Source organism: Ursus maritimus, unplaced genomic scaffold, assembly GCF_017311325.1.
Source record: "Ursus maritimus isolate PB19 unplaced genomic scaffold, ASM1731132v1 scaffold_20, whole genome shotgun sequence".
Taxonomy (NCBI): Eukaryota; Metazoa; Chordata; class Mammalia; order Carnivora; family Ursidae; genus Ursus; species Ursus maritimus.
The window spans coordinates 47,615,113-47,629,565 of record NW_024424453.1 but is presented as its reverse complement, the minus strand read 5'-3'; the positions used below and the strand labels follow the sequence as shown (position 1 = coordinate 47,629,565).

The 14,453-nt window shown below is 47.3% G+C and overlaps 1 protein-coding gene across 7 annotated transcripts in view; it reads left to right on the top strand.

The window, feature by feature from the left end:
- The window catches only part of TRAK1 (trafficking kinesin protein 1), a 115,255-nt gene that overhangs the window by 27,128 nt on the left and 73,674 nt on the right, over window positions 1-14,453 (top strand). For all 7 annotated transcript variants that reach the window (XM_040636918.1, XM_040636923.1, XM_040636922.1 and 4 more), the window contains one exon: window positions 3,641-3,835. Coding sequence is in view for 3 of the 7 variants with exons in the window: in XM_040636923.1 (XP_040492857.1) it covers window positions 3,641-3,835 (195 nt within the window). In the remaining 4 variants the exon portion in view is untranslated. Of the gene's footprint in view, window positions 1-3,640; window positions 3,836-14,453 lie in introns of those variants that run through there.

Sequence of the window (14,453 nt, the reverse complement as noted above, 5' to 3'; positions counted from 1 at the left end):
GAGAAGGAGCAGGGCTGTCCTTCTCGGGCCCCTGACCCTTCCTGGTTCTGCATACAAGTTACTTCACTTCTCCGCTCTGCTTCCTGGGCACTCTAGAAGGGAAAATCATTCTGATGCTTCCCTCATTTGTCAGTGTGTTTCATTGCACATCCCTATCGTGCCTATGAAGTCGTCTCTCTGCTTAGAACAAAAACTTCCTAATCAGAAGATCCTGGGAATTCCCCAGCATTTCTTGTGTGCCCGCCTGGGAGAGATGGGTGGCAGGTGGCAGAGGGAAGGGCATAGCTTTTGGTCAGTTGAGGCTTCTCATGCAGGATCTGCCACTTATTTAGCTGTGTGGCCTTGACCAACAAGATATTCCACAGTCTCTGTGAATCTCTGCTTCCTCCTCTGTAAAGCAGAACAGATATTATCTGTCCCAGGTTGCTTGGAGGGTCAGAGAGTGCCCTGCAGACAGCCGGCTTGGCGCTTTCCACAGTGCAGGCATTCTTGGAGAATTCTTAAAGGCTCTCCTACTATGTTTACCCAACCTCAGGCCTTGGGTATGTCTTCTCTATGGGGCAAATGTGGTGTTCCCCTCCACAGGAGGTCCCTAGGGCCTTTGGCCCTGCAGCCAAGGTCAAGGAATGCTCCCTGGGTCTCTGTAATCCTTCCCTATGCTCTGATTCTCTGGGCCTTCCAGGCGGCCGAAAACTTGGCTATGTTTATATGGCTGGTCACATGATGGCAAAATCAAATACAGATAGTTTTTTTAAAAAGGCATTTTGGTCTCACCTTTTGATACTTTATCTCACCGGTCATCATGTGCTCCGAGGGAAACGATCTCTCTTGGACATGAAGACCCGCACTGTAAATAGGTTGACCTTCAGCCCTGGAAATGTGGAAGGACAGGTCAGGTCTCAGAGTCTAAGCAGCTGCCAACATGCTCAGAACTGACATGGTATTCTTAGAAGGGATTTTTGTTTTAGGTTGTTGCCTTCCCCACCACCAAGAGCAGTGACACCAGAAGATTCTAGCCTGTTGTGAGGAGGGTGAGTCATGCAGGAATGTGTTGGTCTCCTGCCTGGTCTCCTAGGCATAGGCCGGTACTGCCTTTCGTGGAGCCAGTCTGTGTTCAGTTAAGAGATGCCGCCAGTTGGGTGTCAGCCCTCCTTGACCCCATGCCCCCTTAGTCGCAAGGCCACCATTTGGTAACCATGAGGCCTCTCCCCAAGATGAGCTTTGTGGGAACTTGTTATTCACTTGATTGTGAGGGAAGAAAAGATTTGCTTAATTACGGGCTCCTCTTGAGCCTCTCGGGTGGCGTTTTTGTTGTTGGCGGGAGGTGAGAAGAAATAGGAGACATCTGTCTTCAGGTTGGGCTTTTGGCTCTGGCCTCGGGGAGAAGGCAGCTTCTGTTTGCAGCAGACCTTTGCTAAGTGGCGGAGTGGCTCTGGTCTGGTTTTTAGCTGGCTGAAATGCCAAGAGCGCTTGCGGTGACATTTCCCACAGGAGGCGGAGAATCCAAGTGTTCAGATGTTGTCCCCCTCAGTCCCTAAAGCTCCGAGGAAAATTCTAAATGTCTTCACTTGGTACTTAACTTTCTTCTCTTTCCTCAGTGCTTGAGAAACCACCCTGACTTCCTGAATGGAAATGTTCTGCAGTGAAGCTGTGCATATTAAATTGAGCGAGAAGGGGGTGTGGGGGATGGTAGGAGGTGGAGGGAGCTTGACAGGTGCTTTCAGTGGGCTCTTGCACAAAGGGAGACACTGGGTCACCGAATGCTCCCTTCACCTGTGATTCTGTATTTTTCTTTGCCTGCCGTGTAGCCTTAAACACGAAGGACAGGGGGATTTTGGTAAGTCTCCGATGTAATTGTTCTGGTCACGGGAGGCTCCATATTCTCCTTGAATGTGAGAAGCCCTGTAGCCACACCCTGCTGCCACCTTTGCTTTGGTTCAGCCCAGAGAGCAGCAAAGGGACTGGTCTTCCCTGCTGCACTGGCTTTGGTTCCCCAGTGAACCCCAAGTCCCTGCCCCGGGCCCTTCCTGCTCCTCCACCTCCCCTTCCAGCTTGCCACACCCCGGGACTCGCTCCCACTCTTTGCACCACTCATTTCCTCTGTGTTCCGGTGGGCCTCTCTCCTTTCCTTTGATGCCACCTTCCACGTCCTCAGAATGACTCATAATAGTGATCTCTTGTCAGCACCTCTTCCTTACTTCACCCTGCTGTTGTGTGGGTGCACTGTCTCGAGAGGATTTTCTCCTCCTGCCCCTCCCTGCACTTTGGAGAGGGACGGGAGACCGAATCCCATGCACCTTGATCCAGGCCCCCACCTTTGTTTACGACTTCAAGGCTAGAACATTGCACAGTAACCTTCGTAGGAATGGCTCTGATTGTATTCTTATCTTTCGAGTGGTTTTGCTCATTGGAGGCTCATTCCTGGAATGAAGAACCGAGTTCACTCTCTTGTCCAGCCATGAGCACCATAGGTGCTTCTGTTTCTTTATGGGTTCACAAGACCACCACTGCTCGCACCCGCCGTTTGCCATCATGGGTCATGAATACTCTCTGTGAACTGGGCCAGTACGGTGACTGATGTCAGAATTAGTTGACAGATAATCAACACTCATCCATTAGCAGTTATTTAATTCATTCTTCCCAGGGGTAGAGAAGTTGCCGAAGACTGGTTTTGTCCTGGGTACGCTGGCTGTGTTGTTGTGTGTATAGTTTAATTACAAGGCCTCTTTCATGGGCTTTATGTGGATTGATCGACTTTCACAGGTATTACAGTGCACCCCTTGAGCCCAGTCTAGGCCAGGACTATGAGGGGTACGGATGGTGGATTGAGAACCACCACCGATGCAAATTGACCATCACAGGAAGGTGGGTTGGATACTAAAATACCCAGAAGACAGAAGCTAATAAGGGCAGTAATAGAAGATCTGATAAAACATTGTGGGAATATAGAGGGGGAGGAAAGAGGTTAATTCTGCCCGAAGTGTTCAAAACACCAACCAACATATATCCGGGAAGATCCAGCTCTGTCTTGATGGAGGGACACCTGTTGCTTTAATGGTTGGAAGCCCCGCAGGAATACAAGCACAGCCATGCTTGTATCGCAAGAGCAGGACCGTGCCTGTTGCATGGACTGGTGCATCTCCTGCATCTCTGGGACTCAGGGTATTATTGGGTGGATGAATGGAAAGAAACAGAGGCAGATGAACGGTTGAGTGAATTCAATGAAGGCGCAATCCCAGAGGGGGGGATGGTTTGAATGGTAAGAGGAATGGTAACTGCAGGAAGCAGTTAGACATACTGGTGAAATTGTAGCTGGTTTGGCTTACACGTAGAGTGATTGAAAGAGAATGGTCTGAGAAGGGGTTGGAAAGGATGACTGAGTCCAGAAAGCACAAGAATTGTGGCTTCACTTTGAAGAAAGTGAGTTGCTAAACAGTATAGGAACTATTTCAGGTCGGTCTTGTACGTTTTGAGAATGGAATTTAAATTGGGAGAAGGTCCCTGATATGGCCACACCTGGCCTCTCCATGCTGTGGGGAAGCAGCTGAAGACCTCTTTTGGGACCACAAGGTCAGTTAGCTAGCAGCTGCGAGGCCAGAACCAGTTCCGGGCTCTCACTTCCCTGTCTTCTTCTCTCTAGACGTGTGCAACAGCACCGATCTTCCGGAAGTCGAGATCATCAGCCTGCTGGAGGAGCAGCTGCCCCATTATAAGTTAAGAGCCGACACCATCTACGGTTATGACCACGACGACTGGCTCCATACACCCCTCATTTCTCCAGATGCCAACATTGACCTCACAACCGAGCAAATCGAAGAGACGCTGAAGTACTTCCGTGAGTAGTTCCCTTTCGTCTGCCGATGGCATTATGATGGCCAGTGCTTCTCAGCCGTGGCCCCACGTGGGACTTGTACTGGTTAGCAGGTCTTACAGCCTGCCATTCCTGGAAGGGTGATTCGGTAAATGTGGCCGTAGGGTTTAGCCACACACAAGGCCTTGATGTTGAGTGTTCTGAATAGAAATTTTAGGGTGGTGGGGACCAGGTACAAATTTTCATTTGAACCAGTTTTATCTTAACTGTACAGAAGAGTTTGAAAATGCTCCCATTCCCCCCCCCCCCAAATACCACGTGAGTCCTTAGAAACTCTCACTGGGAAGCAGTTTGCATTTAAACCAAAGGCACTGGGAACATCTTGGCTGCTTAGTATTATTTATATGACATAGCAAGACACGTATACCAAGGCTTACCATTGTCTTTCTTTTTTTTCATTTTTAAATTGAGGTTCAATTGACATATAACATTTTGTTAGTTTCAGGTGTACAACATAATGATTTGATATTTGTCTACATTGCAAAATGACCACCACAATAAGTCTTGTTAACATCTGTCCCCGTACATAGTTAGAAAAAAAAATTTTTTTTTCTCATGATGACAACTTTTAAGATCTACCCTCTTAGCAACTTTAAATATGCAATACGGTATTATTAACTGTGGTCATCGTGCTGTACTTCATATCCCCATGATGTATTTATTTTATAACTGGAAGTTTGTACCCCTATTTCTCCTACCACCCCCCCCCCCCCCCACCTCTGGCAACCACCAGTCTGTTCTCTATATCTGTGAACTTGATTTTCCAAGGCTAATGATTTCTGTGTGAGAGCCCACTAAGCTGGTTAGTGCTGCTCCAGCGACAAACCAGTCATATCTTGGGCTGCAGAGCTGACACCTGCTAGGGTGAGCAGTGTACTAGGTGTGTTCCCCCGCTCCCCCCAACCGGTATGTGGTGACAGCAGTGTGAAACCTGATTTTGCAGATTGGGAAAACATGATAATTTTAAAAACTCATGCTAATGATGTTTCTAATGTTCATTCAAGAGGTACCTTTGTAGAAATCACTTTACTCTTTAGAAATTCAACACAGCCCAATGTGGTTGGTAGGACAGACCAGCTCTCCTTTGTCTTGACACCCCTGACTTTAAAATTCAAGTTAACTTTAGCCTTGTCTAAATCAGTGATATCATTTTGGAAGTGAGATCATTTATATACCTGTGTATCATTGTGTTGCCTTCAAAAATAAAAAGTATAGCAATCCTGCTTCTGCTTGATGATAACTTGGTTCAAAACCAGCTTACAACATCCATAAGTTTTCTGTAATTATTGTCTCAATACAGAGCAATCTCCAGTGTTCTTGAATTCGAGAATTCATTTATAATAAACAAGTTGCAACTGCAAGTTTCTCTTTTAGAATGTACCTGGGGCTGTTTTCACATTTTCTCTATCAGATGTTAATGAGGAAGGGATTTTGTTTAAACCGACCTGTGTGTTTATACCTAAGACAAATCCTCCAGTCTCTGTGAACATGGCGGATAATCAGGTTCGATCAGAATAAAAATAGAATAATCCACACCAGGGCAGATAGGAGGCATGTTACCTGTACCCAGTGTTCACAGTGGAGCTTTAGGATTTCTGACGTGTCTGGTAGTGTATAGGAAGCTCTTGGCAGTCACTTTTGTTGACTCACGGTATCTGTTACACCAAGAGATGTGATGTTGAATAGAAAACTGTGTCCAGAGTCACGTCCTTGGCAGGTTCCGTCTTTGGTTCCTTCAGATTGCTTCACGGTAGAATTCACAGCAGAAGTGTTTTTTCAGAAATCTCCTTGTGTTCCTTCCTCTTCTTTAAGAGACCCTCCTGTGATTCCACAGGACCCTGCATGGCCATTTGTGCTGCAGGAGGCTCCTGGTGTGTCCCTTGAATCACTTACATTCACAGTGTAACGGGAACCATTCAAAGGCAGGACTTCAGTATTTTCAGAGAACTTTCATATGAATTGCTCCTTTCATCCCTGTGCAACGTCTGCAGTCTGGGCAGGGCTGGTTTGATTATCGAGGAAGTGGAAGCATGGAGGGCTCCTAGTATTTCTTCCGTAGCACTGACCTCCAGCTTCTGAAATCCTTGCAAACAGTAGCCTTGAACAGATGCTGTGGCTTTTTTCTGTTTGTGCGCTCTGGTTTTGGTTATGTATTTAAGAGAGGGAGAAAAAGGTCCTGTTGGATTTGGTAGTGGATGACACAAATTATGCCAAAATTAGAAGAAGTGAAGTAAACGCTGAACGGAGATTCTGCAAGTTCTTAGAGCATGGTCGCCCCCAGGTCTTACCTCAATTCTGTATTTTCTTCTGCGTTACTTGCACTTAGAGCAAAGTAGCTCTTTGCTAACTGTTGATTAAATGAACAGTCAGGGGTTAACTCTTACATAGAGGCACGCTTCTCAGAAGGGCTTTCAAATGGAGATCCTAGGATCCCCGACAAGTCTGTAGAGGGAAATTGGGGATTCTGTGCACTTGTAAAGAAATGAAATGACATCTTTATTTTCACTAACTTCTAACTGAAATGCAGCATTTCCTTTCGCGGCGAACCCAGAAAACAAAGCACGGTGACCTCAGCAGGCCCTATGATGTTGTTACCAGTAGAAGTCAATGTCCCGCTGTGGCAGAGACAGGTACACTGAAATACCACCTTTCCTCATCACTGCTTTGAAATGAGCTTCATAGGGGGCCTGCTGATAGATCTTGTTATTTAATACAAAGAAGAAGGTCTTCTATCACAGACTTTTTGCAAGTTTTCGTAACTGCATTGTGATACTGGTTTCCTTCGTAGTCCTTTGTATTTAATGTTATGTTTTCAGCTCTTTCTTCTAAGGAGGGGTCTGTGAGCCTCGCCAAACTGGCTGAGAGGTCAGTGGAAGGCCCAGATCAGGAGCCCTGCTCTGTGCGGGGTCCTTTCTGGGTTTCATTGTGTGTTTATATGTGCGTAACCCAGGCGACACTGTGGCCACAGCGCTGTGACTCACCGGTGTGTTAAGTCAGTTACGAGGTGCGCGAGGAGATAACAGAGCTGTTTCCTCTTAGATTTATTTTCTCATCAGTCAGGGCAGTGGTTCTCTGTTGTGGGTGGGAGTGGGGATAAGGGGTTCCCTAGGGCTTCTGATAATAGGAGATGAGGGAAGCCTCAGCTCCCTCTTTTACAGGCTGTCTCCCAGAGTAGAGAAACGACGCTTCACCTTTTGAATCTGGCCCTCACCTGGCTTGTTTTTTTGTTTTTTATTTTTTATTCTTTTTTTTTTTTAAAGATTTTATTTATTTATTTGACAGAGAGAGAGAGAGAGACAGGTGATGAGAGAGGGAACACAGGCAGGGGGAGCTGGAGAGGTGTAACTTTTTGGTTAAGGAACATTGGGTCAAGAAAAGAACTCTCTCTGTGTCTCAAGTGCATAGGATTCTCTGACCAGTTCACCTCCGACTTTCCCTGGAATAGTCTTTTTCCTAAGGAGAAGAGAAGGTTATAAAGCAAATACGAGTTTCAAGACATTGTTCTATTGTTTACTTTTACTGTAAACTAATCTTAATGAATCAGCCAGCAAGTATTTACTGAGCGCCTGGTATGCACCTTTAATCCTTTGTGAACTTGACTTTTTTGAATTCCAGCTGAGGTTTTCTGGCTAAGGAAGTGAAAACATCTCCTGGATTATGGATTTTCTTCCCTTACCTAAACAGGGACTTTGCACCTGGCTTGGGCCCACGCAGGAAGCCCTCCAGGCCTCTGCTGGCATCCTGCACAGAGTTGCTTGCCTTGCCTATGTGGGAGAAGCGAGTGGGCTCTGGGAACTTGCATGTTCTACCTGGTCCCTGTGCCATTTAAATTTTTTAAAGTTTAATTTAAACAAACAAACAAAAATGAAAGACCGTTGCTGGAGCACCCGAGGCCTGTGGCAAAGTGCCTCACTAAGCTTATGCACGGTGCCGGCCTTGCACGGGCCAGGGGTCCTGGACGGGTCCTCCTGCCCTCATCCCCGCACACTGGGGTTGTGCCCATGGAGGACTGGAGCCCACAGTTGATATCATATGCCAATTTCCACTGTGTTCATTCACTGTGTCCACATGGTCCCAGGTGTCATGAGTGTCACTAGCCTGTGTGTTACACTTCACGGCCCTAGGACTGTTGCAGGGCAGAGGCAGTCTGCTCGGGACGAGGCATGCAGGCCCGAAGCATCTGTGGCGGCTCTAACTGGCCAGAGCGTGGGCTGGACCCCAGTGTCTCTACCCAGCCGTCCCTGGAAGTCCTGGTGCCCCTGGAGCAGGGGTGACATAGTGACCACTCCCTTCTGGACACTTGCCACTCCTCCTCCTCGACTTGCCTCCTCTCTGTCCGGTCCTTCCAACCTCTTTCACTTGGTTTTCCCTCATCTCCTGAGCTGCTACATCAGTGGCCGTTGACCCTGATGAACTGAGAGAGCTTTTAAAAATAAGCCCTCACAACCCTCCCTTCTTGAAATGGTCACCTGAAGCCCGTAATTCCAACGTCCAGGTAACTGTGAGGTGCTGCTGGAAGTGTTGGCACGCCCCGCCGGCATCTCTCCCTATGCTCTCCTCCTCCCAGCTACGTGCTGGCAACTCCCCAACTGCCCACCTCTGACGCCCCTTCCCCCCTTCCAAGCTCTTATGCTCAGTCATGGGCTTATAGCATGTCCACTGTCAACATCCCCCCGCCCACACATTTGTCTTGAGAAATGTGACACGGTTTATCCCATTCCAGCCGGCTCTGTTAATTCTTCGTGTGTGTGTATCTCGGACCCCTTCTCTGACCCTGCAGCCACCGGCATGGATGAAGCCACTGCCATCCCGTCCCTGGGCTGCCGTAACTGCTCGCCTGCTTCCACCTTGCTTCTCTGCGATTCTCTTTTGATTCAGCAGCCTGGCTGGTCTTTTCTCGAGATCCCCTGCGGTTATGCTGCTCCTTTGCTTCTCATTGCTCTTTGGATAAAAGGCAGGGTCTTCTAGGACCCCATGACCTGGCTCTTGGCCCTCTCTGCCGCCAGCCTCGTTGCACCCTCTCCCTTTACCCCGCACCAGCCCCACTGTGGACACGCCACGCTAGTCTCACAGAGGCTCCCTCCCTCCCCTTTCTTTCCTGTTCTCTGGTTCTCAGCACAAATATGCCCTCCTCCAGGAAGCCTTCCACCCATCTGTGGCATCCCTTCCCTTTCCTTTTTGCCGCCATCATGGCTCTCATCTGTCTATTTGCTTCTATCATGATAATGCAAGCAATAATAATCCTGAGTCACCTCTGTGGAGTGCTTCCTGTTGTCCGGGCTGGTGCCTCATGAGTCTATTAGGACACACACACTGGATTTGAAGTCCGCAATCCCCTCTTTGTTTAAGTGATTTTTTTCTGGATATAATGCAACTGTGTATCCAAATCGAATTGGCCATTTAATCCTTAATTTAGTCTTTCAGGGTATTAAACTTCGCTTTCATAGAAACAGCTCTTTTTCTGGGCGATTCAAGAAATAATAAATGTAATGGTATAATTCCGTTAACAAGCAAAAGGGACCTGAACAGGTTTGGGAACAAACACAAATTACCCTCGGTAGGGAAGGTGCTCGATTCCTACGAGCCCATGTGGCCAGGCTGGAGAGACAGTGGTCTCTCTGCTGGGGGGCGGTGGCGGTGGGCGGTGGCAGCGGATGGTGGCGGTGAGCGGTGGCAGGCTCTCCGGGGGCCACGACGTCTTGTTGTGGCCCCAGGTCTGCCAGGAGTGCGTGGAACTCACGAAGGCTGCAGCACCTCTGTGTGCAGGTAAATTGTCCCCAGCAGTGTCGTAGTTCCGCCTCTCCTTGGACCAGTCCTCTGTGGTTTGGTCTGTTCCCGTTCATTTTTGGTAAATCTCTTTTCTCCTTCCTCTGCTTAACGGTGGACACTTAATCAGTCTCCCATCTTGGGGTCCCCTGCCTCCCCTGCCTCCTTTGCTTTAGCTGTTGCCTCTCTGGAGGCGGCTTCTGCATTTCTCTCTCCACCCACAGGATGCGTTGCCAGAGTTTCCCGTAAACTGAACGTGAGTTTGTCATCCTCTCGTCAGCTTTTCTTACCCGCTGCCTGACTTGCACGGAGGCCCCAGGCACCCAGTCGCAGCTTGTGCCACGTCCCGTCCTTTGTGTCCTCAGGGGTGCCTTCTCTCCAGTCCTACATCCACAGATGCTCTGCACGCGTCTCCGTCCTGGTCCTGAGTGAGCTTGTTAATGTCACCACGAGCAAGTCATGGAACCTCTTTGGACCTCGGTTTTCTTTTTTTTCTTTTTCTAAGTTAAAAAAAGGTTTTGTGACTTTCTATTGGTGACATGGCATTGGGAGATAGTGTCCATTTATGATTTTCGGGGTGGAGAAAGCAGGGATGCTTGTCACTATTTGACAGAATCATGTTGCCGACTCCATTTCTCAGCCCTTAGTGCCTGGCCGTTGAGGGAACATAAACGGTCTTTAAAAGGGAGTGAGGTTTTAAAAATAATGTATCCTTTGGTCATAAAAGTGTGCTGATTGTCGATAATTTAGCAAAAATTAGGACAAAAAGATGACTAACTTAGCAACCACTTCTCATTTTTTTGTGAGATATTTTTAAGTGGTTTTTTTCCCTCCAACAAATATATTACATATCTGGGAACATAATGCTTTACTTAATTATATACGTTGACCATTTCCCCATGGCGTTAAAATTCTTGAAAAGTACAGTTTTCATTGTTGCTAAATATCCCATCATTTATATCTAATCATTGGTCTGTTATTGGGAATCTGGGCTGTTTCTGATTTCCTTCTATATCCGTAGGTGTCTGCCCAACTCATGATTTCCTTAAGGCGTATGTCTAGAAATTTACTTGGCTTGAAAATGTGGCAGTTTTTAAGTTTCTTTGAACTATATTATTACTCTTAGATTAAATACTAACTTACTGCAACAAAAGCAGCCCATTCTGGGTGAGCATATACTGAGTCATGAGATCATTAGGAGCCCAGAGGAATGAATGTTGAGGGAGTGGATGAGTAGGGCATCATTCCATGAAGTGCTAAGAGCTCATAAATTTCCTGGTGTTTTCCTCGCCTAAGAATGGTCGGCAGAGATTCGGAGATTGGTGGATACCTCGTTCTTTGGATTCAGAATTTTTTTGGGTTTCATCTCTAATTTCTGCTGGGTGGTTTGTATGTGGTGGTGGTTAATGATGAAGGGCCATCCATTGAGCGTTTATTACATTCCAGGCACTTTGAGTCCCCCTGCAGAGCTCAGAGGGGGCGACTGTTCTTATCCCCATTTTTAAGACGAGGAGGCCGAGATTCAGAGGGACCCTCCATTGCCGGCCCAGGGTCACACAGGATGGGCGAGAAGCAGGGTCTCAGCCCAGCTGGACCAAGCCAATTCTTTTCCACGGTGTGATATCCTCAGTGCAGCCCAGGCCTTATCACCTGTGGTTTGAAAAGGTCTTATGTACTTTTGAGGTACTTAAAATGGACAGCATTTAACTTCGCCCTAGCTCTGACTTGTGATCTTCCCATCTTTTACCAAATCTTTTTATTGTCAAGACATCAAGCCATGTAGTGCTCAGAAGCACTTCGCCTGAAAACACCAAATTTGGTCTTGAAGGAGTCTGAACCCGTCCTACATGTTTTCTTACAAGACACCTAAGGAACAGTGTCTGACCCTTTTCTTGGTTTGTACAGGTTGTTACCCATTACTGAATGTTTGGAAAATGACAATAATAGATAATGACCTGAAGAAGATGACTGAAGTACTCAATTTTGTGTGTGTGTGCGTGTTTAATTCAAAGAGTTATTAAGGGATCACCTTAAAATTTTCACCCAGGACCACTTCATGAGAGAGAACGGTAATGTACGTTGTCTGTGGAAGTTTAGTGAGGATTGAGAGATGCAGCTAATCTGTGGGGGGGTGGGGTGGGTGATGTCTATTTGAGGTTTAGGTAACTTCCCTGTATGGTGAAGATTTTCCTCTTCTGAGTGGCTCCTAGAGAAGACAAGTCATGAGAGACCCAGCAGTCACCCTGTGTTAAACGAGGGCCTCATCTCCCTCATCTGCCAACTCCGTGTGTGACCTTGAGCAAATCTCATAGCCTCTTTGGGACTCAGATTTATTGTCTGGAAATTAGTCAGCGTTCAACATTCTGTGACTCTCTGAAATATGTCACGGAGCACTTTTTACTCTTTTGTCAAAGGTATTCCAGGACAAAGTTCTTTTATTGTTGTTATTTCTTGTTTTTGTCTAATTGCAGTTTCTTTTAAAGTATTTTTTCTGTATTGTATAGTAAGAGTTATGAGACTTTAATTTTCAGTTTTAAGAAATTGTTAAAAAGAAAAATCAGCTTCATAAATTAAAAAAAAAAGATAGTTCTTGCTTTTTTAAAATAAAAGCGATATCATCGCTCTCAGGTGATAATTCTAGGGAAAATTTTAAAGAATTCTCAGAACACTATAGAAATATTGGCCTAATTCTCTAAGCACATTTTAAATTGCCTAGAACTTTTCTCATTAAGATTTAGATCTCTGCAAGGCTTATGTTCTAAAAGACTACAAGCTGTTGGAAATAATTTCCGTATTCATTGAGTAAATCCCAGGGGGGCAGAGCCCGCGTCTGTCTGCCTCGTGTTTGCATGGGCCAAAGCCCTCGGCCCAGTGCCTTGCATTAAATAAGTGTTTAATAAATGCTTCGTAAGTAAGAGAAAATGTAAAGATACATGTTTTTAAGTCAAAGTGTTTCTCCTTTTTAAAGGTAAAAACAAACAGAGCAAGCACGTGTGGAATACAGAGATTGTTTCGGTTTTTGCTACCTTCACAAGATCGCCTTCGTCTGATTAAAATCTGAAGTGCGGCAAAAATAGAGGCGACTGCAGTCTGCTCTGAGCCTAGACAAGTGAAATGGACAAATAACACCGGGTGCTTTCTGAAGGAGGGGGTGAATAGTTCCATGAGGTGGTGACAAAGGAGAAAACGTGGGGGAGGGGTGCCCTGGGCAACCCTAGGGATCTGTTCTCACCCAGGTGTTGTGTGTGGTGGGTTGGGTCGAGTGAGGTGAGGAAAGATAAATTATAGGCTTGGGGTGGAGGATGTGTTGGGGTTGGAGAAGGGATCTTATGCCCAGGGAAAACTTCTCATTTTCATTTGCCAACAAAAATGATACCAAAATGCTTACATTATAATATATTTATGAATAGTTGCCATGAATTTCTCTCCTGTAAATGCCCATGTTTTGGCCGTGTCCTTCTGCCATTCCAAGACTGGGGGCCGTGTTGTTTATGGGTGAGCATCGAAATGAGCCCTGGATTGTGCCTGCTCCCCTCTCTTGCTTCTCCCTCCCACGAGTGGACTCTCCCTTGGCCCATTTTCACTGCTTTTAGCTATCCAGGCGTCTGCAGGGGCAGAGGTGGGAGCAGAGCAGCCCCGGCTGCATGGACACTCCTCGCACGTAAGCCACACCTGGTTGCAGCATCCCCACCCTGGTGTGGGCCCAGGGGAACTGGAGGACCTGTGCCCGGGGGCTGGTGCAGGGCAGCTGCACGCTGGCGTGCCTGATAGCACCTGCAGCTCTGGGCAATGGACTCTGGTCAGCAGGATAGCCAGACACTCATCCCCGGGGGCAGTCTACCCACGTGGCCCCTAAGCTTACTCTGGCATCTGCCACCTGCCAGCTTTTTTTTTTTTTTTCTTTTTTCCTCATCAAACCAGATTCCAATCTTGAGTATCTGTTCTTTTAAGACCAAAAATGCTTGGCAAGCAGTTCTGTACAGATTGACTGTTTTCCTTTTCGTGTCAATCCAGCACGTCTAAGACAAAGTTGGAACGGACTCAGGTGGGAAATTGACATGACAGCTCAGCTTGCACCCCCATCAGCTCCTCCTGCAGGATGCGCTCAGGCCAGAGAGGCTCCGAGTCACAGCAGGAGCAGAATCGGGGATGGGTGGAGTTTCTGGTTTGTGTTTTGAAGCCTGTGACATCTGCCATGTGACCTGGTGGTCCCAGGAATGGAATGCCCCATGCAGCCCCCCGAGGCTGCAATGAGCAAACTGGGAACCGTGGGACACATCTGAGCTCTGTGTCTTTTGCTTGTCCTTCTCGGACATACAGGCAATTTTAATAACTGCATCAAGGCTGGGCTGCACGTCGACTCTGCAGTGCTCTGCTGAATGCCGCCTCCCTGCCTTTGGATGTGTCTCTGAAAGCCAGACTTTGTTCTGCCCCAGAGAACCCTGGAGATGGCATGGGCGCCTGCTTTCCCTGTGCCTGAAATGAGGTGGAGATGGTTTGGGAGGGGGGTAGCTGACAGCAAGCTGTTTGCTAGCAGCCTGCCTTCTGCCACAGGAGCTCAGTGACTGGCAGCAGCCATGTTTTAAAAACTAAGATTGGAAAGAGAGCTCCCCAGAAGTATCCTCTCTGTAGCAGGTGCAGGGAAGGTCTGCTTGTAACGCTGTGTTTCACGCAAGCTGCACCAGCCCTCTCTGGGATGGAAGGCTATGAAGCCCATTTTTCTGTCTTCAGGCTCCTGGCCTCTGTTGGGTGCAGACAGAAGGCCAGCCACAGTATTTCCTGAACGGAGGAAAGTCCTAGAGACTGGGAGCATGTT